The 25,943-nt window shown below is 56.5% G+C and overlaps 1 protein-coding gene and 1 long non-coding RNA gene across 2 annotated transcripts; both read right to left on the bottom strand.

Moving 5' to 3' along the window:
• Positions 1 to 227: 227 nt before the first annotated feature.
• Positions 228 to 16,015, bottom strand: LOC147571701 (uncharacterized; the record flags this gene model as incomplete). Its single annotated transcript, XM_086696137.1, has 9 exons — positions 16,012 to 16,015; positions 14,827 to 14,965; positions 13,376 to 13,500; positions 11,045 to 11,197; positions 8,493 to 8,602; positions 7,196 to 7,227; positions 4,415 to 4,502; positions 2,178 to 2,212; positions 228 to 482 (listed from the first exon to the last, which is right to left on the bottom strand). Coding segments are annotated over exons 1-9 (941 nt in total), but the record flags the coding sequence as incomplete, so codon positions are not given.
• A 5,237-nt stretch (positions 16,016 to 21,252) lies between these two features.
• Positions 21,253 to 23,907, bottom strand: LOC147571700 (uncharacterized). Its single transcript, XR_015247130.1, has 3 exons — positions 23,820 to 23,907; positions 22,520 to 22,785; positions 21,253 to 21,360 (listed from the first exon to the last, which is right to left on the bottom strand). It is a non-coding gene; the product is annotated as an uncharacterized LOC147571700 (long non-coding RNA).
• Positions 23,908 to 25,943: the final 2,036 nt, after the last annotated feature.

Genomic DNA, 25,943 nt, shown 5'->3' with positions numbered 1-25,943 from the left:
GAGATGAGCAGGGGCACCCTTCTGCCGTGACAGTAAGTGGGTCACTGAGCCCTTCCTGGCCAGAATCCCGCCAGCTTGCTGGAGTGCACACATGTCACCCAAGCACACGTGTGATGCTTCCGTTCCAGTAGCACCCATTTTTCCGTCATGTTTCTCTGCTCACACACATGCCCTGTGTTTTAGATCGTTTGTGCTGCCCGCCTTGTTTCCCTTTATCCCCCTCCCACCACTGTCCTGTTCGAGCAGTGTCCCCAGAGGACACCATAAATGCCTTAAACCAGCCAGACAAGCAGGTCCAAATACTGTCCTGCCCTTGCTCTTGTGGGGAACTTAGACTCAGCACTGGACCCCACCCCTGTGTTTGAGGCTCACTCACGCACGGCCATGCCTCACTTACCATCACCCACGAGTCCTCCATGAACGTGTTGGTGGAGGAGGATGGACCTGAGTGCACATCCGGCAGCAGGTGGCTGAACTTCACTCTGTGGGATGGCAGGGGGAAGGGGAGACACTCATCAACAAGGACGGCCACTGCTTCCTGGAGGGGGTGTTGATGGCTGCCGGAAACCACAGGCCACAGCATCACACAGCCTCCTTACCGCCCTTTCCCCTCAGGTCCACTGCATGGTGGGAGACCGCGGGAGGGCAGGGGAGGAGCACCTAAAGGGAGAGTTGCAGGAGCAGCAGGGGGTGTCAAGAAGAAGGGGTGCCCCTGCAGATCAGGAGGGGATTTGGGAAGAGACCCTGGGTTTGGAAGGAAAGAGATGTTCAGGAATTACCAAGAGCAATGGTGGGGATGTAGGTCGTGGGACACTCAGCTAACTGAACTGTGCAAGCGGATTGAACAGTGTCCACCAATGACCTCACATTGCTGTAAGGGGGGTTTTCAGATGCAGCGACTCTAGCAGCTCAAGGTGTCATCACCTGAGCCCAGGGTCAGCCCGATGACCGCGTCCGTGCAAGAGGACAGGCCCTAAGCCCAACGACTGTGTCCGTGCAAGAGGACAGGCCCTCAGCCCAACAACCGCATCTGTGCAAGAAGACAGGCCAGCCCTCGGCCCGACGACCGAGTCTGTGCAAGAAGACAGGCCTTCGGCCCGACTACCACGTCCATACAAGAGGACAGGCCCTTAGCCCGATGGCCGCGTCCATGCAAGAGGACAGGCCAGCCCTCGGCCCGACAACCATGTCCGTGCAAGAGGACAGGCCCTAGCCCGACTACCGCGTCTGTGCAAGAGGACAGGTAGGCCCTCAGCGGGATGACCACTTCCATGCCAGAAGACAGGCAGGCCCTTGGCCTGACGACCGCATCTGTGCAAGAGGACAGGCAGGCCCTCCTGGTTCGTTAATTTTCAATCATTCTTGCCAGAATGGGGCAAAACGGGAAAACTGAAGAGACAAAGGGAAAACAGCGTCAGGTACGAGCCAAGGAGAGAAGCCAAGTGCAGGTCCTATGACTGGGGACATGTCGAGGTGAGTCCGGCTCCAGCCTCCACAGCAGTGAGATGGTACATTTCTATTTTTTAAGCCACCTGTTTTGTGGTCCTTTGTCAGGGCAGCCCTGGCAGACCGAGACCCTCACCCCAATGTGAGCATATTTCTCATTTCTCCATGTTCTGAGGTGACTTTCCACACTGGTACAGTTTCAAAGTGGAGACCAAGTGCACGTTTTAAAATGTGTGCTTACCCTGGGTCGTGACCTTCATAATGGGCCACTTTCTGCTTCTGTGACTTTGCAGGGGTGCACTTTGGGTGCGTGTGTGCCTGCAGGGCTGTCCTCTGTGTGACTCCTCGCAGGCTCAGAATGAGCAGGCATGCATGGCTCAGGAGCGACGGGAAACTAGGTATTATCGGAGGTCATAAAAAGGAGGCTGGGACCCGCTCCCCACACGTTCTCCGACTGACAGAAGAAATGAGCGCTGACGCTGGCGTGCTAGTTCAGATGCGAGTTGTCCACAGGGAGAGAATTACTACATTTCCCCAAGCACGTGGAGCGCAAAAGGTCCCTGCGTAGCTGTACGTGGTACTGTTACGTTAAACAGAGTTATTTCCTACTGTGTTGTCACATCATTTAAAAATATCCCATCAGAGATGAGTCACTTTCCAAAGCAATTTGACTTAAGATGGCGTAGCCATTTTCATTCAGAGAGAACAAGTCCAACAAGCTTACAACCTACCTGTGTGAGGGTGATTTCAGGTCACCTGTGGCTGCCTGTGGGGGTAAAGGAAAAAGAAGAAGAAATTGTTGGTACTGAGGCTATTCGTAGGAAATCAAGTCCGTCATTAGTTTCAGGTGCGTCTGGCTCAGAGACTTCCTAGGAAGGGGTCTCTGTGTGGGGGTCGCTGTGTCAGAGGTTAAGAATACATTGAAGATTTTAAGAAACTGTCAAACTACTTTCCACAGTGGTATCACTGTAAACCCCCGACGACTTTGCACACCTAGCTACGGGCCTCCGGTTCCTCTGTGTCTCCCGCTCCTGGTGCCGGTAGCCTTTCCCAGGGAGCCGTTCCAACTGTCTTACCGTGGCTTTAGTTGCACTTTCCTAGTGGTGAATGATGTTGAACATCTTGTCAGGTGATTATCTGCCACCCGTATGTCCTATTTGGTAAAGTTTATTAGAATCTTTCCCCCATTTTAAAAATGGGGCCGTTTTCCCCTATTAAGTGTTGAGAGTTGTTTATTTATTCTGGATTTAAGTACAGGGTTTGCAAATATTTATTCCAACCTGTGACTTACATTTTTATTTTTGCAGTGGTGAATTCTGAACAGGAAATGCTTTCTTTTATAAAAAAGTCAAATTTTCCATTTTCTTCATAGTGGTTTTGGTGCCCATATTAAAGAAAACTTTGTCTACCTCAAGATCACAAAGGTTTTATTCTGTTTTCTTCCTAAAGTGTTATAGGTTAGCCCCTAAATTCAGAACTGTGGTTGATTTTGAGTTATTTTTGTGTGTATGCTGAGAAGCAGCTATTAAGCTCTTCCCCGCCCTCTTTTTTTGCATATGGTCATCCAATTGTTCTGGCACAGCTTATTAAATATACTCTCATCTCTCCCTGTTTAATTATCCTGGCACCTCGGTTTAACACCCACTGATCAGGTTTTATTTCTGGACTTTCTATTCTGTTCCCTTGACCTGCATGTCTACCCTCACTGGGCACACCACCCTCACGGCTCACACTGTCCTGACTACTGTAGCTTGATAGTTCATTTTTAAGTCAGATTGAGTAAGTCCTCCAATTTGCTGCTCCTTTTTCTAAATTCTTTTGGTCACTCTACGTCCTTTGGATTTCTGTATCTATTTTAGGGTTGGCTTGCTATTTCCTTAAAGAAAAAAGCTTGCTGGAAACTCAATAGGGCTCATGGTAATTATGTAGACCAATTTTGGGGGGAGTTTTCTATCATGACAATATTTTGCGTTCCAGTCCACGAATATTCTAAATCTTTCCGTTTATTTGGATTGTGTTCAGTTTCTCTCATCAATAGTTTGTAGCGTTAAGTATACACATTTGGTGCTTGTTTTATTTTATTTTATTGTTTTTAATGCTATTACAGATGGAATGGTTTTCTTAATATCATTTTGAGATTTTTCATTGTTAGTATACAGAAATATAATGGGGGTTATTATATTCATTTTGTATTCTACCACCTTGCTGAGCTATCTTATTTCTACTATATCTTTTGCAGATTTGTTAGAAGCATGTTTCCTGCAAATAAAATCAGGTTCATTTTCAAATCTATATGTCTTTGTATTTCTTGCTGTATTACACTGGCTGGAACTTTAGTAAAATGTCAAATAGAAGTTTGAGGTGGACATTCTTGCCTCAGTCTCAATCTGTGAAGAGCAGACATAAACAGACACACACACACACACCCCTTACTCCACGTCTGTGTCCTATAGTTATTCCCTAACACTTTTTTAAGAATGGACAATTTCAAACACCCAGAAAAGTGGAAAGGATTGTACAAGAATGCCCAAACACTCAACTTCTAGGTTCTATCATCATTAAAATTTTGCTGTGAATATTTCTTTTTAACCATGTGACTATCCATCCATCATTTTATTTTCTGGTGCTTTTCAAAGCCAGCAGGACACAGACATCAATACCCTTCGTTAAAGCACACGGATGCCACTTCAGTCTTCGCACACCCAGATTGCATTGCATTTATCTCTTTCTCCCCCCTTACACACACACACACACACACACACACACACACACACACACTATAAGCCCTACAGTTAAGGATATTTTCTGTCAGTGTTTCTTCTCTTCTCCCTCCACCTTTGTTCCCATACGAGTAGCATGCCTGGGTACTGAGTAAATGCTTCAAATCAGTCAAACAAGCAATCCCAAGCGTTTTCTGTCCTCATTCCGGGGGCAGCCTGAGACCTTTCACGTGCCCAGCGGCTCTCACCTGCAGCGGGGAGCTCTCCTGGCACGTGGTGATGGTGGATCGCAGACCCGGGCACCTCGGCTGCGGCGGGGCCTCCTTGCACTGCTCTCTACAGGGATGGGGCAAAAGGGAGGACAGACTTCCATGAGCAAAGAAGGGCCTTGCTTTGTGTAGTGAGCTCAGAGAGCACCGCTGACAGCTGCAAAGCTCCATGCACTGGCTGCCATCGTGACATGCTCATCTGCAGAGCCTCAGAGCCAGCAGCTCCTGGGAGGCCGTCCGTGTGCCCTTGGGTTGGCTGCACAACGGAGGACACGGCGCAGGAGCACCATCCATAAAGGTCTATGACTGCTTGCCGGTGGGAGGCCACAGGGGCGCTTCTTCCTGCTGTGGCACCCCCACGCTGGGCCACTGCGTTCTTGAGTCTGTGGGTGCAGCAGGGCTCAGTTACAAATGGACAAAGTGACCTGCCTTGGAGACCATGGCATTGTCACTTTGTGCTCATTCCTTGCGGCAACTGTAGGAAACTGAGGACTGTCCTTGATTACCCAAGTAGGTCCAATGCAATCACACGAATCCTTAAAAACTGAGAAATGAGGAAAAGGAGGAAGTCCGAGAGATCTAAAATATGAAGAGACTAGACCCACCATTACCAACTTAGAGATGGAAGGGCCACGTAGCAAGAGTGGGAAAGCAACAGCTGCACTGGCATTCTCTATCTGCCCGGAAGCAGACTCTTCCCCATAACCTCCAGAAAGGAGGGCTGACCTGGTGAGCCGTGACTGTTGCCTTGGGAGGCACCAATCAGGGACCCAGCTGAGCTTGCCAGGCACATGACCCACAAGCGCTTTCAGACGAGTCTTAGTTCAAGCCACTACATTTGTGGGAATTTGCCAGATAGCAATAAAAAATTAATACAAGCCACTTGATGGACATTAGCTGAGCAGAACACCTGTAGAATTAGGCAAGAAGTATCTTCACACGTGTGATCCTACTTTTGCAGCAGATTAATGGTCCAGAGGAAATACTCCCAATAAATTGGTCTGATACCTACTAATAGAGAGAAGCACCTTAGAGAGTGCTACACTAAGTTCTCCCCTAAAATATACCAGTGACTTACATCATGGAACTCCACAGGCACTTACTGAGTGGATTTTTCTTTTGGGGGGATTGACAGAGTGCCACGTGATTTAAAGATACTCTTTGATCTCTTGGAGCTGACATTCTGACAGTGGGCTTTGCCTAACATGTAAGGCTGTGAGTGTCCAGGTCAAACTAGGGACACTTCTGCAGGAAAGAGAGGCCGCTGGGACAGACGGCCCAGCGCATTGAGAGGGCTTGTCTCTCAACACAATCGACCTTTCAATACAAAGGTTAGCAGCTCACTTTCCAGTTGGAGAAGGGAACACTATAGTGATTGAAAATAAGGAATAACATTCCAGAAATGAGGAATATGGTCCCTCCCAAAGATGAAGTAACTTATATTCATAAAAATTATGTTTCTTTTTCTTTTAACTATGTCCACAATGTATGGAATTTTTTTTTAAGTTTATGTATTTATTTTGACAGAGAGAGGCCTTGGGGAGAAGGGGCAGAGAGAGAGGCAGAGAGAATCCCAAGCAGGCTCACTGCTGCCAGCACAGAGCCCAATGTGGGGCTCAACCCCACAAACCGTGAGATCATGACCTCAGTAGAAACCAAGTGTCCCATGCTTAACCGCCTGAGCCACCCAGTGGCACCACAATATATGGAATTTTTAAAAGGGGCTCTAAAGAGTTGAACAATGTGATTACAATTTTATAAAAACAAAGCACTGTGAGTATAACTCACAAAATAATACTAAAACAGAACTTGGAAGACAGTCCTCGGAGCACCAGCAGTGACTGCAGTGCGTGGGGCGGCCAGAGACTTGAGGTCCCCAGTTCCTGCGCAGTGTCCACACCGACTGCCCGAAAACGGGGTTAGTCTCAGTTGCTTCTAGAGGCGGCTGGCCCCCAGGCTGGACAGGGCGAGGGGAACGTGCTCAGATTGTACCTAAAGGACCACAGTGTGGCAATGCTTCAAGTGAAACTCCAAACGACCCAGGTTTTCCCAGAAGCATGGCTACCGGGTGTCTAAGGACACAAATGCAAAAGGAATGAGCGGATTCTTTGGAGGGATTCCCGATCCTCGGTCAAGAACCAGCACCAGCCCTGCGACCTGCCCAGCTCCGCCAGAACATGGGAGTCGCCCCCCACCCGTTTCTGCGAGGGCCGAACTTCCGACAGCACCACAGAACTGGGGCACTTCCGGCCCGCTCCCCCAGGGGAGACCGACTTCTGGGGCAGTTTCAGGGCTTGGAGCTGAGGCCATGCGGCTCCGCTCGCTCCCGCCTCTAAGGAATGTTTCCTGTAACTCCACTTCGAACTCTGCCTTTCTCAGAACTGCATGAAAACTATTTTAAAAATTATACGGAAACTAAAAACGTGGAGGAATTGTCAACAACTATGAAAACTAAAGAATGCCGAGGGCGTTCCCCTGCTGGACGTTCAGGGTGAGGCACGGCCGGAAGAGGGTCTCCTGGGGGAGCCGGGGGCACTAGGTCCTGGGCAAACCCACCTTAGCCCCTGTCTCCGTGAACACACAAATTCAGGACGGCTTGGAAATCAAAATGCAAAGCGAATAAAGCTGGTGAAAACACTAGCACAGAATGTGGAGATTTGTATAACCTTGGAGTAACGAAGACTTGTTCAAGCAAGACAATTGAGAGCATATAGTATTTGTCAGACAGATAAAACAACTCTAGTAAGCTTACACACTTACCTACGTGCAGACAGACTCAGGTCATCTTCTTGCTGTGAGCAATAAAAATTCATAACGTGAAAAAGTTGTTGACACTGGGCTTAGTCTTATACACGATTCAAGTCAGTTATTAGTTAATTTTGAGTAATGGTGCTTCAGCGTCCCTGGGTCCTAGGAAAGGATCTCACTGGGGGATAGCACCCCTGTCACATGAATACCTGTGTCTTCACTTCTAATAGTTAAGAAACTGGAAGTGGGATTGCTGACTTCAACGGTGACTATACATTTCACTTTTTAAGAAAACACCAAACTGCTGATCAGAGTGATATAATTCGGTATCTGCACTAGTAACGTAGGAGCCTTTCGATCTACAGCTTCACCAACGCTTTTTATTATTGGTTCTTTTGATTATAGCCATTCTACTGGATGTGTAATGGTATCTTACTGTGGTTTTGTGTTTTCTTAATGGTAACTGATGTCGATGTGCTTATCTGCTACCGTGGATCCTCCTTGGTGAACAGGTGGTTCAAATCTTTTGCGCATTTAAAAAGTTAAAACACTGGGTCATTTTTCTTATAATTAAATTTTGAATTCTTTATATATTCTGGGCACAAGTATATGATTTGCAAATATTTCTGCCTTTGGCTTATGTTTTCATTTTCTTAATGGTGCTCGTTTGAAAAGCAAATGCTTTTAATTTTGATGAGAAACAGCTGCATTAATATATGGGCCTAAAAGGAGTCAACCCTGCTGGCTTGATTCTGTGGACAGTGAACGTACAAATGATGTAACACACATGCACACCACACACCAAACACACATGTACTGCGCTGCACACACACACACACATACACTGCATCACACACACCATGTACACATGCACACATACACATGCACTGCATCACACACATGTACTCAGTCACACACGCACCGTATCTCACACTAAACACACACACACGCACAAAACCACACACACATGCACTGCATCACATACTATGCACACACAACCACACACATGTGCATCACGTTATACACATCATGCACTCACACGTGCAAACATGCAGTGCATCTCACACCAAACACGCACACACACACACTGCATCACACACACCACATACACATACACACATACACCTGCACTGCATCACACAACGTGCGCGCGCGCACACACACACACACACACACACACACACACGGAATCAGAGAATTGTGCCAACACAGAAGCAAAGGACTGTGAGAAGTTCCAGCTGCAAGGTGACACTGGGCGCTGCCCCAGGCCTGGATAGCGCAGATGGTGAAGCAGAGGGGCACCCGCTACCTGTGGCATGCTTATTTTGAAGGACAGCTCTTTCCTCCCCGCTGGAACTTTTGGAATCTTTTGACAGCGTTTCTGTATCACATACTCATATGTGCTCAACTTCTTGAACACTAGAGAGGAGAAAGGCGGAAACAGGCAGTTACAATTACGCAGGCGGGCAGAGTGGCCCACAGGCCACAACCCGGTCTTCCAGGGCTTCCCCCCAGGGTGCCGGGAGCTGCCTCCTAACCTGGGGCGCTGGGGGGCTGCTGCATGGCCACCCCGGGGCCCACCTGGCCTGTGGGAGGCAAGCAGTAGCTCGTCACAGCCCCAAGGCTGCTGGCGCCCCGTCCCAGGAACAGCTACCCTGCGGCCTTCCAGGCCCACAAAGCCAGTGTGGACCCGGACGCTGGCTCCGGCACTGTGGCAGAAGCACCCCAGGTCACTGAAAGGACATCTGAGACCCGGGTCTGTCAACAGACAGCACCGTCCACGAAACGGGTTCTGTGCCTGCTTCAGCAGAGGCACCAATCCTCCCACTTCTCTCCCTAAAACCAACAAACACGAGGACAGATGGCTTCTAGTTATTTCTGGAAAGGGATAAGGGCCACCCACAGAAGCCTAGTTGCAGCTGGAGGGGCAGGCGGAAGGTGGGCTGCCCCCCACACCCGCGTGGAGCCCGTTCCCTTCCCTGGGTGGTTTGTACAAGGGCATCTGTCTGTGTTTGCTTTGGCTACCTGATGAACTACACCTGGCTCTTACTGGTTCTCCCACCTCCCCCAGAACCTGTGTGAGGGCGTAATTTGCATCTGGCCACATGCTCGCGAAAACACTAGTTCTCTGGCAGGGATTGCAGGGATGGCTGCCATCACCATCAGGTGGCAAGTACACACTGTGTGTTCCCCAGAGCTCACACTCGTCCTGAGTTTTGAGCAAACACCTTCATCTGACAGTAACGAGAGGAGATGTGGCTGGGGAGGGAGGCCAGAGTGCAGTGTGCGCTGAATGAGTGTCTGCCGTGTCCCCTCCAGCGACACTAGGCGTCAACACAGCAGCCCGGGGCCGCTGGTCTTTGGGATGCTCTGTCCCCCGCTTGTGTGGAGGCGGCTTTCCCCACACCCCTGCTGCTGGTACCAGACATCTGTGCATCTTCCTGGGAGGGCTTGCCCTCACCAATGCTGCACTCCACTCGTGCTGCAGTGTCAGGATGTCCTTCCCCCAAACTTCAAAGAGGCATCCAGCTGCCCACAGCTTCTGACAGGCCCCCCAGCAGCCCCTACCCCCCACCTCAGGGTATTTGTGTCACGCCATCCCTTGGAGAGTGGGTGGCCCCAGCGCCTTGCACAAGAGGTGAAGGGCGTCACTTCCATGACTGGGCTACAAAAGGCCGGCTGCCCCCTCGTGCTGGAGTGTCCTGGTGGGAGGAGGCACCGGCCAACAACTCACGGGGAACGGAGGCCAGGAGCTGGCCTGCCAACACCCTGGCGTTGAACCTAAACGCGGGTCCCAGTCGGATGAGACCACAGACCTTCCTCACACCTGGAGGAAGCCTTGTGGCCGAGCAGGGCCAGTGGACCCAGCTAAGCTATGCTGAACCCATGACCCACAGAGACTGCAAGGTGATAACTCTGTTACTTCAAGCAGGGTAAGTTTATTATAACAATAGCTAATATCCCAACTTTTTCTGGAAGTCTGTGCTTTGCTGTCCAAATACCCTGTAAACAGCACCTTGAGCCATAAGCTCCGTGTGCATCTCCCTCCCCTACCCCCACAGTGAGTGTGGCACCACCACCCTCCCTGTTGCCTGGGTTGGGGCCCTCTGGTCCCTGTGCCTGGATCTCCCATTGGCCATCTGTCCCGTGGACCTGTTCTCCAGTCTCACGTCCGTCTGTCCTGAGTGGCCGCAGTGGACTTCTGGACCTGCCCAGCTTGCCACCTGCTGGCTGTACTGTATGCTGCAGCTGGGGCACTGTCCCCAAATTCACCCTTGTCCCCATTGGCCGGTGCGTGGAAGCTTTTAGGATAAGGGCCTGGGCTGACCCACCTCTGGCTCCGGGTGCTGATTCCGGCCCTGGCTCTGCTGAGGACACTCCCTGTGCCAGACCCGCTCTGGCAGCCACATAGGGCCCCCGCTGCCACCTTCTCCCTTGCAGAAGCCACAGAGAGAATTCATGCCCTCCCCTGGGCCACGGCGTGGTGGGGCCTGCTGCACGCAGTGCCGCGTGGACTCCAGGAAACGGCCAGTGTCCCTGCAGCAAGCTGGGTCAGCAGATACCCTGTCGCTGGCTCACTATTTTTCATTGTTAGGACTTGGTGCTTCTCTAAATCCCCCGTTCTTTTTTTAATGGTGCCTGTTCCTGCCTCACACGTTCTGCTCCCTTATCTAACTTACTCCTAGTCCCTCTCGTGTCCTCTGCAGGCCTCAGAGCAGAATGAGCCCTGCTGTCCCTCTAGGGGTGTCTCTTCCTGTCATTTGTCTGATGTGCTCGTTTCTAGCAGGGGCCGGCAGACCTTGTCTTGGGCCACGTGGGAACGCAAGGGACAAAGACTGGAGTGGGGGTCAGGACACATACTTAAGAAGAGGTGGAAGATGAACAGGTGTCCAGGCAGCAGGAGGCTGAGAGTAGACAGCAGCAGGACGGACACCCCAATGCCCAGGACCACCAGGGCCTTCGTCTTTACAGGGAAAAACGGAAGGAACAGCAGCCAAGTGTCCTTGGGCACGTCTGCGGAGGCAAGGGAGACATGCATGCATCCAGCACCTGGGGCATGGCCAGCCCCTTCTTGGGAGGTGGGGGAGGGTGAGCAGCCCAAGGAAGCCCCTCCCCCACCCCAGTGTGTGGCCTACCTCACCCAGGTGCCCTTGCAGCCCCCTGACTGAGGTGGGTGTCACAGCCCCACTTTACGGGTCTGGAAGGTGAGGCTGGGAGAGGATAACTAAGGGTCCGGGTTGCAGAGCCTGACCCCCTGCCTGGCTGAACCCCCACCCTGTCCCAAGGGCCATGCCACTGTGCCAGGCCCTCCCTGTTCTCAGTCAGCCACCCTCACAGGGAACTGCAAGGCAGTAGCCAGCGCCTTGGGACATTTCCAGGACTTGGTCATCTGGGCCCCAAGGGCTGTTGACACTTCTGAACTTCGGTGTGAGGAAAGCACTGAGGAATCTGCAGGCAGGCCCATGGAGATGGAATCCAGCTGAAATGCTCTCATCCCACCACACAGTCTGGGAGGTACTGATTCCAGTCCTTTACGTGGCATGGAAAGTGGCTGCCAGGCCCGCTGTGTGCCTCGGGGGCTGCAGCGCAGTGTGCATGAGGCTGGATGTACCATGGGGTGGCCGGCCACATGCTTGTCCCCTTAGCCGGTGATGTGTTGATGAATTCCCACCAATGACACCAAAGTGCCCCAGGGAACTGGCGGGTAAGCAGCCCCATGGAATCTTCTGGAACAGCAAACCCAGGAGATTGCCTCAGTCATCAGGCATTCATGTGCAGCACATCCACGATGGTTCTGGAGCGAGCAAGTTCCCAGAGAGAAGCACCTTCGGAGACCAGGCTGCCCTCTGTTCTGCCAGCGCGTGGCAGCGAGGGCCCAGCCGACGCCCACATTGGGAGGAAGTAAGGACATGTGCTATGGAACTCGGGTGCGCTGAGGCTGCTGCTTACCATGTGCGAGCCGCATTTCAGAGTGTGTTGGGGCAATGAGAGGCCCCGTGGCCGGGAGGACCTTCGCAGGGAATCCCCAGTGCCCACCGGTGACTGTCCTGAGGCAGCGGTCACCGGCCAGCCCCTCTGCTCAGGCCATGTGTGGAGAATGTCAGGAAGGATGGCAGGCGGAGGCCTCCAGCTGGCTGTGTGCAGAGCGCAGCCGGCTCTTCCCGCTGAGCAGGGCCGGGTCTCGCTGAGACTCCCACTGTTCCCTTTTACCATGGAAATAGCCAGGATGCACTCTGGAGCAGGTGCAGGTCAGATGGCCCATCCCACCAGGGCTCATCCAGCCCAGGTGCACTGAAGGCCTTGGGATGAAGGTGCACAGGGCATGGTGCCCTTCCAGGAAGAGGGCATGGCCGTGACGTGCTCTGGAGAGAGGCCTGGACCGGGAAAGGAAGCTTTGCTCTGAACCCTGAGGGCTGAGGTCCCCAAACACTCAGGACAGACACATGAGGTGCTCCGCTTGGGGTTCTCCCTGTGTCAGTGTCCAGGGCTGCTGTGACTGATGGCCATAGACCAGGCAGTTTCAACAGCAGAGATGAAGCCCCGAAGTCAGGGTGTTGCAGGGCCCGTCTCCCTCCGAGGCCATGGGGGAGGATCTGTCCTTGGATCTTCCAGCTTCTGGGGCTCCAGGCACCCCTTGGCTTGTGGCCATGTCCCTCCAGTCTCTTACAAGGATGTTTTCACTGGATCCAGGATCCCACACATTGCCAGGTAACCCATGATCATCTCAGGATCCTTAATCGCATCTGGGAGGACCCTCTCTCCAAATAAGGTCACGGTCACAGGCCCGGGGTTGCGCAGTGATGGACAGACCTTTGAGGCACATGTGTTCCCAAGGCCAGGTTCCTGGAGCCGCTCAGCAGACACCTGCAGCCACACACCACCCAGCACCTTCCCCAGGCAGCCCTGCCCTCCTGCCCCACCCTGCTCCCTGCCAAGACCAACTACTGGGTGATGGGCACGGGGCCCCAAACCTGCCTTCTGGTCCCTGGGGGACTGCTGCCCTCCTGCTCGGCCCCACAGCTCACCCAGCTAGGGGCGGGCCAGACTGACATCCCCCAGAAGGAGAGCTTTCCCTGAAAGACAGCTGGAGGGAGAGGCTACCACCACGAGTGACCCAAGAGAAAGCAATGCCAGAGAGGAACCCCCCCACCCCCCCACCCCCACCCCCACCCCCACCCCCCCCCGCCGTACCTTCATAGAGGGGATGAGTGCGCAGCACCTCCGGGTTGACTGAGTACTGGATGAAGACGTAGAGCAGGATGGTGATCAGGCAGAGCAGGCTGGCCAAGGCGGAAACCAAGGAGCTAAAGAAATATCTGCAGGGGGGCAGAGCAAGACTCAGGGCTGGGCAAGGTGCCCCTGACCCCGAACCCAAGGCCCAGCCTTCTTCCTGTCGCCTGGCACCCCAGATCCCCAGAGGATGCCCTGAGGGCACCACCAGTTTCTGTGCCCCCTTCCCACCCCCACGCGGCAGTGAGAAGGGCCTGGCCTGGCTCCCAGCTGGGTACACAGAGGCTCCAGGCGGGTCGGGCTGCCTGCAGCTTCCTCCACACGCCACCACTGCTCACCAGGGCTCCACCGGGTCAGGATCGGGACCACCACCCCTGCCCCCCATGTTGCACGGGATCCTGGGTGCTGTGCTTCCATCCAGAAGCATGGAAGCCCAGCAGGTCGGGGAAGCAGGGGTGCTGGGACAGGCGCCTGGCCGGCCAGCGGCCCACAGTGCATCATCTCCACACACCCTCCCGGGGCCTGTGCACACTTGTGTGCACAAGTGACATCTTGTGCTTTGGCATTAGGCCAGAATCACTCCTGTCCTCTTGCCTGTGCTCAGGACACAGAGAACAATCTAACCATGAAAAAATTAAATTCTGGTCAGCAGTTCTTGGAATAATCTCCTGCTGCAAGGTCTTCCTTTGGGCTTTCTACCGTGGTGATATTTAAGGAAACTGTTTCTTTAGCATTTTCAATCTTCAGCAGTGTCTTTTATCCAGCTGAAATTTATCTGACTCCATTATTCTTTTCCAGAACATCTTGAGGTTTGTTTTTGTTTTTTTAACACATCTTTAGGCAGAGAGCTAAAACGAGAATGTCCTCAAAGGGTCATGTGGATGTGGAGGGCAGCCTGCATTGTGGCCCCTTGTCAAAGGCCCTGGAGGGCACGTGTCCTGTGTGTCCCCGAGGTGCAGGGGGCACACACCTGGCCCCACACCTGGCTCTGGTTCCCAGGGAGCCTGTGGTGTGCGGTGCAGCTGTTCCAGCCGACGGGCCCACCCCGCAGCAGAAGGCCCTCGGCCATCCGGTGCTGCTGGCACCAGGCCAGAGGCAGCCCTCCCGGCAGGGTGAGGGCCAAAGCCTGTCCAGCTGCATGTTCGGGGCCAGAAACGTCGCTGTCGTCTCTGACTCCTGTGTCTATGGTGCCTCAGCACCCAGTCCGGGCACTTCCCCTGTGAAGGCACGTCGTCTCAGGAGCTTATCACACTTTGCCAACTGTTTTGGCCAACTCGTCTTGTAAATGTAGTCATTTCCTCTTGCTTTCTCTGCCTGATGGTGGAAGGGACAGGAGGGAGTCCTGGACTCCACGTGGACAGGGGTGGCCATGCCCTCACCAAGACCCCCGCGCACATGGTGCCCTCCCTCACTTCTGCACACACTCCTTGCTGCTGCCACTGCCCAGTGGATAGGAGGGCTCCTGGGGCCCAGCCGTCCCCACCAGGAACTTCTGCAGCCTTTTGTGCCCGGAGGCCACTGTCAGGACCTCGGAACTCCACCCTGTGTGCCCTGTGGGGCCCGGTCAGCTTGGTCCTCCTCAGTGGCAGGGCCACACACCCTCGCCCATCCCAGACAGCTGACCAGACCTCGAGGCGACCAGCCTGTGGCACCAAGACCTTAAGAGGAGCATCTGGGGGAGAGAAGAGAGCCCTGCTACCGTGAGGAGGCAGCCCCCCCCCCCCCACTCCAGCTGGCCTGGGGCTCCTCCTCTGTAGTGGAGAGGGCGACATGAGGGCTCCCAGGCCCCCAATTCTCATTTGACTTTTCTAATGATGACAGCTTTGCATTTCCTTCTGCTCAAAGCAGCAACGCTTTTGAAGCCTGAACAAGTGGAGCATTTCTTGACTGGGCTGCACGGAGCATGGCCCTCCTGAACCAGGCTGCCTGGAGCACAGACCACGACGCTCCTGGACCGGGCTGCCCAGAGCACAGACCACGACGCTCCTGGACCGGTGGCTGCCTGGAGCATAACCCTCCTGGACTAGGCTGCATGGAGCACAACCCTCCTGGACCGGGCTGCCCGGAGCACAACCCTCCTGGACCGGGCTGCCCGGAGCACAGACCACAACACTCCTGGACTGGGCTGCACAGAGCACAGACCATGACGCTCCATGACCAGGCTGCACGGAGCACACCTGCTATGAGTGGTGGGTGAGCAGTGGAACCCCTTGCAGCGCCATGAGCCGGCAAAGGCCACTCTGAACTAGCTGGGGGAGCCCCTGCGACTTTCTTGGCCACTCACAGCCTGGGCCCTAGCACATGGGGTCCTGGCAAAGCCCGTGCAGGACTGAACACCTGCTCCCAGTGCAGCCTCGGCCCACATCCTCTGTGCTCTGACGGCCTCCCAGGAGAAAGCGCCTGGGTCCAGGCCAGCGGGTCAAGGACAAGTCAGCTCAGCCTCAGCCCCTCTGGATGGGGCTGGGCCTCCACATTCGGAAGGGGCTCCAGGCCAACACATTTTAGAGCCAGACAAGGAGAACAGAAAGACGTTAAGGACCGCTGTGCTGGGGACAGCATGTGACTCCTCCCACTGCCTGTGGCCCCCACCCTCTTACCCATGAGGCCCCCAGCCTGCAGGACCCCTCTCTCCGGGCCCCCTCACCCCTCCCCCTGACCAATCCCCCTCCCTCCCCCAGTCCTTTCACTTTCTCCTTCCCTAGCACCCCACCCCTCCCCCCTGCCAAGGACCTCCTCTCTCTCCACCAGGACCTCACCCCTCCCCACTTCGAGGTCCCTCCTCCCTTCCCCACCCCCGGCCCCTGCAATGCCCTTTTCCCTCTTCCCTGCTTGGTCTCCCTCTCCCTCCCCCAGGACTCTGCCCCTCCCTCCCGGACCTCCCCCTCCAGCCCCTCACCTGTAATTCCTGCCCCCTACACAGTTGTTAAGCCATTTGCAATGGTGGTCAAAGTCAAAGACACACTTGTTGCAGGCCCTACAGTGTTTAGCCTTCTGGCTCCTAGAAGGAAGAATTCACATGAGCAGCCCGTTAGCAGCATGTGTGGGAGGAAGACAGGGTCAGAAAGGAGAGACAGGTGGCAGGGAAGACCAGGCCCCAGGGGGGTTATCTTCCCTCAGACACGCCTGCCACACTGTGCCACCAGCTCCCATCCTGAGCCACAGGCCTCCCTCCCAGGCTGCCTGCTGAGCCCTCAGGGCTCCGACTAGCCCAGGTGGGGTTCCGGTGGGGGCGCTGGGACTCATCTGAGCCCTTAGATGGGTGAGGGGTCCTGCGTGTCTCAGGGCCACTGCTGGTCATTCAAGGAAAGCAGCACCGGTCAGCTGCGTGAAAACAGAAAGGCCGGGGCAGGACCTGCCTGTGCACAGCACGGAGAGGGGATGGGTCCACACGGCAGGGGCCGTGCCCTCGGGGCTGCCTGCTCCCACACCCTGGGCACTTACACGGTGACCTCACACAGGTGGCAATATTGGTTCTCGATGACACGCATGTGTTTGGATGGGTCAAAAGTGGGTACGGGCTCCAAGTAGTTCTTGAGCCGTACGTTGGTTTCAGCAGGATCGATGCAAACAGCAAGCAAGTGGACCACGAGGTGGAAACAGAAAAGCCCACCAGTCACCTGGGCGTGAGTGTGTCAAGGAACGTGCAGGCAGGCCTGGTCAACACGGCGAAGGTGCCCGCTCAAACTAGAAGCAGGACCCTGGAGGCGCCTGCTTACGGCCTGAGGGTGTGGACCCCGCGCTTCACCGAGGCAGCAAGGGAAGGCCTTCAGGGGCCAGCGGCCACCACGCTGGGTGCCGAAGTCGTGGGGGTTCTTTGGGCAGCAGAGATGCTCAGAGCACGTGCGTCGGGGGAAGAAGACAGTGTATCATCAAAAAATGAAGGAGGGGAGCAGGGAGGGCTCACACGGCCAGTCTGCACGGTCTGTCTGGGTCCCATGTTGTCTCTCCTCGCCCCTAGGCCCCTCAGGCTCTCTGGCACCCACTCCCGCCGTGGCACCCAGGGTAAAACCAGTCCCCGGGCTCCCACCCTCATCCTCCCCTTCGGGACCAACACACTGTCTGTCCCCTTGGAAACCAAACAGAAGAGGTGGAAGCCGCCTCCCTGTCAGCCCTGCCCTGCTTCCCAGGACCAGTGCTGAATGGGAGGGTTCAGGGTTTACAGGTTGGGTTCCCGGGTGTGGTTGGGGGAAATGACCCAGCCTGGGAGGCGAGGCCATGGGTGCACGGGGTTCTGCCGGGATTTGACAGGGGTGGGGGTTCGGAGCAGGGGGCTGGGGCTACTGCTCAGGCCTGCGGGAAGCCCCCTCGGGGGGTCCTCCTCAGACCTGCCAGCAGCCTCTGCTTCCGCCTCTGAGCAGCCTGGAGCTGACAGGCGGGGTCCTGCCTCCACAATGCACTAGCCTGAGTGGGAGGCTGCTTCTGGCCCAAATCGCTCATTCCTCCCTCGCCCTCCAGCCTCTAGGCACCACGTGCAGACCCAGGGCTCAGGCTGCCAGATGAAGGCATGGAGGCGATGGGGACCCAGCCCTGCTGGGGGAAGAGGGCAGGAGGAGGGCAGATGAGAATGAGCTGAGGGCCACGAGGATCAGCCCAAGCTGGTGCCCAGGCCAGGGGTGAGTGGAAGGGTGGCTGAGAACCAGCCGGGCCCTGGGGGACCTGCACGGGGGCAGGAGACTGACCAGATCCCTCAGTGCCACATAAGGGTTGTGGTGACACCAAGGCCCTTCCTGTGGCCACCGGACCCTGCAGGGCTGGGTAAGGCCTGAGCCTCCCCTGCTCTGCTGTCCCATTCAGGGTATGGGACTGTGGCCGGGTGGTCAGGGGTCTGGTCAGGCTTTGCCATCACAGCTGGAGACACCAACACAGTGCTGGTATGCCATCTCCCTGCACCTATTCCCTGAAGCCTGAGGCACTGGCTGGAGGCAAGCACTGTTTGTGTGGTTACTGGGGCAGCGGGAGCAGGTCCTGAGCAGAGGGGTCCAGCCCAGGACAAGAGGTGCAACAGGAAGGCCCCTTCCTCTGTCGCATCAGAAACAGGCAGGCAAAGTATGGGGGAGGGACTGAGGCGTTGGGGCCCTTGGAGACACTGTAGGGGCAGCGTGGTCTGCACTATAGCCTCAAACTGGAGGCAGCAAGGCCCCTGACCTGAGCCTGATTTTCCCCACATGTCCCAACCCTGCAGGTGCCGTGGCCAGGCCACTCCCAGAACGTGTCCCCCAGGAACAGAGGGGCAGCCCCCCACCATGTGGTAGGCAAGCCCCCTTAAGCACGAACACGGGTTCATGACAGGTCTCCCGTGGGAGTGACACGGGTGAGCAAAAGGCCACCTCGTTTTGCCTGGCCGTTCACACCATCAGCCACTTGGCTGAGAAGTGTCAGCAGGTGGGCACCACACCAAAGTTCTGCCCCCACATTCAGATGCCCGGGTTATGGGTGTCTCTCAGGTTGCAGAGAATAACAAAAAGTAAAAGGGACAGGGTAGGAGGTCTCCAGATGCAGAAGGCCAGGCCCTGCCCTCGAGGCCTCATCCCCTTAGAGACAATCTGTGTTTGGTAAACACAGCTCCGCCAGCCCAGGACACATGCCCTCCTGACCTTCCTTTCGGGTCCTTCAGGTTCTGCGGCAGGAAGGGGTGAGGCGCCCCCCAGAGCTCCCACCGCCCGCCACCAGCCCTGCAGTCACTGAGGCTAACCTAACCATGGGTTTTGCCTGGCCACAGCGCAGGCCCTGGGACTAAGACGGGTCACATCAGAGGCCAGTCCCTCAGCACAGGGACCCTCTGGGCCCTTCACAGGGGCAGGGCGGTGGGGGAAGCTGGCCTCTGAGGTCAGCAGGGAACCAGGGGTCCGCCTCTTCTGCTTTGTCTTCTGGAGGTGCAACGGAGACCCTGCCCTCCCTCCTGGGGCAGCAGCCCCTGCAGCGCCGAACGACGCTGGCGCCCCCCGGTGGCCAAGCGCTTCGGAGCCTGGGGGAAAGGAAGCCAGCCAGAACCTGGGACTTGGGGCCAGCCAGGGGCTCCTGGGAGAAAGGGTGTGCAAGTGAGCTCAGGGCGCCCTCTGGGCCCAAAAGCAGGTGAGTTCAGAGTGCTCCCTGCACAGAGAACACGAGGCAGCTCGAGAAGGCCCCAGAACAGGCTGAGCCACAGCGAAGGGAGAAGGGAGACAACGGATTAGAACCCAGAACGCAAACCCACGGTCAGGGACGGAGGTTAGGATACAGACAGAGGGGCAGCTGGAGGCTGCAAGGAGGCCAGGAACTGGCCCTCCCCGGAGCTGGCCCCTGCCGACACTGAGGGCTTCTGGTCCCAGAACGAGAGAGGGCTCCCTCTCAGAACTGGGAGATGTTTCGCTGTGGTGCGAGTCCCAGTGAGAGCGCCATTCTGACCAGGAAGTCGTGGGTCGGGCACTGCAGGCCTTTGTGCTGGGACAGAGAGAGGAGACCCCTTGCCACATGCAAAGCGTGAATTGTGACTGGATTCTGGATTTAAAAACCCGACAAAGCAGGTTTTGGGGACCAGTGGAGAAATCTACAAGGCTGGCCGACTTCTGCCCATCCTCTTGTGTGTGAAAGACACAAGTTACACGGGGTGATGCGGGGTGTGGGATGTTGGCTTTGGAGGCCCCACCTAGCGTCGCCAACCCTGGGCCACAGGCCTAGAAGTGGGGCAGCTGCATGCAGACACACAGGACCCACATTCCCGGCTCTGTGCCGCTGGATCAGACACCCTGAGGGCCCCACAGGGGGAGGCCGGCCAGATCAGGGGCTGCGTGGCGCTGGGCAGGGGGCAGCAGGCTTGCACATCAGGCCATGGGGGACGCCCAGGCTCACTGGTGGGGTTGGCCGGCGGTGGCCCCCGGAGCACGGATGCGCTGGCGGAACTGAGGTCCGTCACTCACAGAGTGAGGTGTGAGGAGGGGGCTAGGCTGGCGATGCCCGCCTGGCCAGGGGAGGAGCACTCGGCTGCACCTGCCACGCTCCACCACGGGGCCTGCGCGTCAGCCCCAAGTGCGTCCCTGATGCCTGCCCACCTGGCCTGAAGCCTACTCTGGTGACATGTCTGGAACCTCCTTTCAAGGCCACCACGGGGTTCACAGTCCCCACTGTGTGGCTCCTCGCAGCCGGCAGGTTTTCTCTCTGGCCTCGGCCACTCCAGGCCCGGCCAACACCCGTCACCAGACTCACTTGTTGCCAGAAGGGACACGGTTATAATCGGTGTCTTCCTTGCACCCCTGGCGTGGTTCCCCCACCAGCCAGCCTGACCCAGCCCACTGCAGACCTGCAGACAAGTGGGGCCCGCATGGGGCACCCCAGACCCTGAGAACGAACGCCATGTGAATCCCTGGGACTCAGCCTTCAGTTTCTGAGCCATCCCTGTGACCCCTCTGCGACCCTTTCCTGTCGTCCAGGCTGCCTGCCTCACCCCAAAGACCCTGGACCCCAGGCGTGCTCTCCCTGCACTGACAGCAGGCAAGCAGCAGACACTCCTGTGCTTTTATCCCCAGCCCCAAGCCAGTGAGCCACACAGAGAAAAAAACGTAAGATCTCAGGCAGCGTGGCCATGGCGGGTGTCTGGGGTAAAGAGGGGGAGTGGGGTCGCAGAACAGGGTGCGGACCCATGGGTGACTCAGGTGTGGGGGGCTGGTAGGCATGGCAGGGCCCCGAGCCAGATCTGGGGCAGGGCCCGCGGGGAGCCTCCCTGGGACAGCAGGCACTGCTCCCACAGTGAAGGATACACCATACGTAATCAAGTTCCAGTTTGGTGGCAGCAAGGGGACGAAGATACAGAAGTTGGCGAAGGCCAAGATGAACAGTATGGTCCACGCCACCACCTGGAAGGTGTGCAGGGGCCACGACCAGCCATTCACTCTGGACCAGCGGCGGGGCGAGGCCTGTTTCCTGCTGGCTTCCCGCAGGGCCCCTCTCTGGCTCCGGCTGCACAGATCCATCTGCAAGACGGGTGGAGGGCCACCCCCACCCCCAGGGACACCGAGGAAAAGGTTGCAGGAAAAGCAGACCCTATGACCACGCGACACTTCTGTGTGCTGAAATCCTCAGGGAATCTTCTGCAAGTTTCCCTTGAGGACGTTCCTGCTCCAGAACAAAGGCCTGCTGACCAAGGGGCTTCTGGGGTCTCTGGGCACTCTGGGGACACCCAGGTCGAGCTGAGGGGCTGGGAGGGAGCCGTGGCCACTTCTGGCCAGGTGTCAGTCTGTTGGAGAAGGTGAGCCACATCACAGCCGCCCCCGGCAGAGCCGAGGGTCCTGGGGACTTTGCCTCATTAGGGCGGATTTCTGCCACTCTTCTCGGGGTGTGGGGCCAGGCAGGGCTCACCTGATCAGTGAGACCCCTGGGGGACCACAGAGACCATCCCACATGGACGGCGAGGCCAGCACCCCGGGGGTTGGAGCACAGAAAGGCACCCTGTGTTACAAACGACACAATTCCCGCACGAAAACAACATTTGGATGGAAGTACCGGCCAATGGGAAGGATGCTTCTGAAAACCAAACCCCACTAACGGGGAGGTGGGCTCTAGGGTGTAACCACAGACCTTGGCACAGGGAGGTGAAGCAGGGATGTGGGAGAAATTGGAAGTGCCATGGAGGATGGCAGTGGAGACAGCACTTATCTTGTCGAAGGAGCGAGGGGGTGCGGAGAGGACACGAGGGCACAGGGAAGGCACGGGAGGGCGCATGTCAGCCCAGGAGCCCGTGGAAGGCAAGGGTGGGCCACATCCTACGGGGCTTCCCAGGACAGAAATGGTATCACTGACGTGGAAACACTGAGGTTGCAGCTGGCGTTGGATTTGGTAAAACTTGAAACAGAGCGAGTTTTCAAGTTCTGAAAGTACTTTGAACCCGAACAAAGACAGCCAAAGTGTCACGGGAACATGGGACTGAGAGTGCACGTGTGGGGGCACCGCAGCAGCACTCCTCGGAGGCCCCCCGAAAGCTTTCCTGCAGCCAATCTCAAAGTGGCACCAAGAGCAACACTCCGCGGAGGGTGAGCGCAGCCTTGGTCCCTGGGGCAGGACCACAGCGCCATGAGTGTGAGGTCACAACCACGCACACGGCCCAAGCAGCCGCAGCGGGAGGTGCACACTTACCCAGTCACCAGGAGTGGCTGTGGTGGGCACCACCAAAGTCGGGCCCCGCGGGCTCCGCAGTCACGTGGGCTCTGGTGAGCCGGGGGGTCTGGAGAGAACAGCTGCAGGTGGTAGCAGGGGCCTCGCCCCGGGCCCCCTGGCGGGGCAGGTGTTCGGCTCGAACACCCCCTTGGATCTTCTGGTTTGGTTTTTCAGTCTCAGAAGATTCCAGCAGTTCTCACCAGGACAAATACCCAGTTACCAACAAACGCACGGGTTCCTGATTCCTGCCGAGACCAGACGGCACAGTTAACGTGGGCTCCGTGTGTGCACAAGACACCCGTGCGGACACGTCCATCCACATGCTCACGCTCACACACCACACACGGAACACACGTGCACACGCAACACACCGCACATACCACATGCGTGACGTACCACACACATACACCATAGAGTGCATACACATGTGGAACACACACCACAGAGACATACACATGCACCACATGTACAGCACACACACAAGACACACATGCAACATAGACACACACCACAAACACACACACACACACACACACACACACACACACACACAGCATAGGCACACAAGATTTCTTGACTCATTTCTCGTTCCTCACATTTCTCGTGCTATTTCCTCGGCCTGGAGCCACGTCGTTCCCCACCCCCTCCGCTAATGGCCATCTCTTGCCTTTGGAGCCTGTGCCGGTGTCACTCCCTAGACGACCTCCTAACCACCCCCCTACCCCCACCAGATCTGAGCCAGTCCCCCGTCTACTCCTTCCGCAAATGCCAGGACTGTTCCTCTGGATTCAGCCTGCAGGAAGGGAACCTAACGATCTCCCTCTTGGGCAGACTCGGTGGGGCCTGGGTCCCCTCTTAGCCCAAGCTCAGTTCCTGACATTCGTTTTTCGTTACTCCTAAGGATTTAGTCCAGGTTTTGGTGTGAGATGTGTTGGAGCCGCAATGCTCCCACAAGACCATCGTCACCTCCACGTCCCCAACACAAACATGGCCGACTCACAGAAGCTTCGAGCAGAGGCTGCTGCACTGGCCCAGTGTGACTGTGGACGGTGACCCTGCCCCCTGCCAGACAGACACCGTCACACCATGCTCTCTGAACAGGGCGTCCTGGGCACACCTGCGTGTTTATGATATCACAGCCTGGCAAACGTGACCTTCTGAAACCTGACACAGGTCCTGACAGCCCCTGAATCATTATTTCATTCTGTGTCTTGCTTGGGGATGCGCACAGGTTGTGCTTCTGAGTTCTCTGGTCACAGTAGAAGCAGGAGACACTTACCTCACTGGGAGACAGAACCCGCTCCACTTCCTTCCTGGTTAACAGTCCAGGCAGGACTGAGGATCACAGTCTCACTTGGCCCAGGCCTGAGAAACAACAAAGGCCCAATTGCTGTGGCAATGATGGAGCCCAAGGCGCCTCATAAAGCCAGGGCCGGCCCCACCCTGGGGCCCCCACAGCCAACGGGGGGCAGGGCGGGTCCAGCTACAGACACCCTGTAGAGAAGACCTGGGGCCCCCACAGCCAGCTGGGGACACCCTGCAGAGAAGGCCCCCGTGGCCGGGGTGGGGCCAACTGCTGGTCTGGGTCATTCCTACATCCAGCCTGACTACCTGGGCTTCCACGTCCTCAACACATACCCCCTTTGGCCCAACACACCATGCGGAGCGATCTTCAGGAGCAAAGAGTCCCTGGGGATGACAGGGACGCTGATCCTGGCAGCTTTGTCTGACCACAGGCGGGCGAGAGGAGATGGGGCCCAGGATGAGGGGCCGCAGGGAATGAGGGTGCTGGAGGCCGGTGGCCGGGCGGGGGAGGGGAGAGCGGCTGCCCCTTATGGGCCCTGCACACCAGCACCCGCCTGTGGGCAGCCCCGGGCTGGGGCCCGCACAGCTCTGCGTGCTAACCTCCACCTGGAACCACATCCCAGGGAATCCCGTGCCCAGGCCTGCCGGCCACCACTGTCCACAGCGCTACCCCGGGCCAGGCCAACATGCCACCAGAGACCCAGGGCAGACGACAGGCTGCTTGACCAGGGTCTCAGACCCCCAAGAGCCCAGCCATCGGCACAGCAGAGGCCGTGGATGGTGGGAGATGCCAGTAACTGAACACAGTTCAAGTTCAGGGCAGGGCACCCACCAGAGTGCAGGCCTCCCACAGTGCACTCACTTTTGAGCCGCCACGTCTGACACGGCATGTGAGTGTTGGCTGTGAGGCCACCACTCCCACTGGCAGAGCTCAAGCTGCGGCAAAGTTTAGTCTTTACAGCGCTTGAAAGTGCTTTTCGGTAAATGAAGACGAGCAAGGTGTCGGCCTTCTGCATAGAACGGGCTTCCCCAGATACGCCTGTGTGCAGGCTGCTGGCCCCTCGCTGGGGTTTTTTCTGGGGCCTGTGGCCTCAACCCCTCCACTCGGCAGACCCTGAAAGAGGCACCAGGGAGTGGGGCAGGGGAGGCACTACCCCAGGGGTCCCCCGAGTCTGCAGGTGGTCGGGCCTCCTGGCTGACCTGGAGCCACGGTGACCTCAGCCACTCACACCTATGAGAAATGTGCCTCCAAAAGAGACATCTTCGCTCCAAGAGAAAAACTTCAGAAGCTACAACACTAAGACACAGACTAAAAACCAGAGCCGTAACCCCCGCCCGGGACAACCAGGACTTTTCCCACGCACAACTGCGTGCCCTAAAATTCTAATGGGCCCCACTCTGTGCTGTGGGCCCCACTCTGTGGGCCCCACTCTGCAACCCACTCTTGTCCCCTCTACTGCAGCCCAGTGTCCCCTTCCCTCAACACAGACTCCCCCCTAGTTTTAGGGTGCACAGAGCACTCCACCGAGTGTGATCCTCAACCTGCCTGACAGGAAGGTCATTCACAAGCTCTGTTACGGGCCCGCTGCAATCCCGCTGCGCACACACCTAAGCAGCCAACCCCCAAAGGGTCAGCACTGGGGCTGGGGGCAGGGATGGCGGAGGAGTGAGGTGGAGTGCGGGACAGGTAGGCGCTGGCACTCACGTGCACACACACAGGCACCAACACACACACGCCAACACATGTGCTCACACGTGTACGGACATTGACTCACACACATGCTCACACACGTGCTCACACATGCACTAGCACAATGTGCATGTGCACGCCCGTGCACCAGAATAAACATGTGCACACGCGTGCTCACACATGCTCACGTGTCACACGTACTCATGTGCACACAGATGCACATACGAGACTGCACAAGCGTGCAACACTCACACATGTGCACACTCTCCACCTCACTGGTCTTGTTTGGAGTGTGGCTTCCCACAGAAAAGGCAGCAGGATGGACCCCCATCACCTGGCACTGTCTGCCCACACAGCCCCTTCCTGGAGAGTCAACAGCATGGTTGAGGTGCTGTGGTGCTCCCATGC

This window comes from Puma concolor, unplaced genomic scaffold (genome assembly GCF_028749965.1).
Source record: "Puma concolor isolate L17-30 unplaced genomic scaffold, mPumCon1.1.hap2 unalloc_scaffold_119, whole genome shotgun sequence".
NCBI classification, from domain to species: domain Eukaryota; kingdom Metazoa; phylum Chordata; class Mammalia; order Carnivora; family Felidae; genus Puma; species Puma concolor.
Note: the sequence above shows the minus strand (reverse complement) of the source record. Positions and strands in the feature narration are given on the sequence as shown.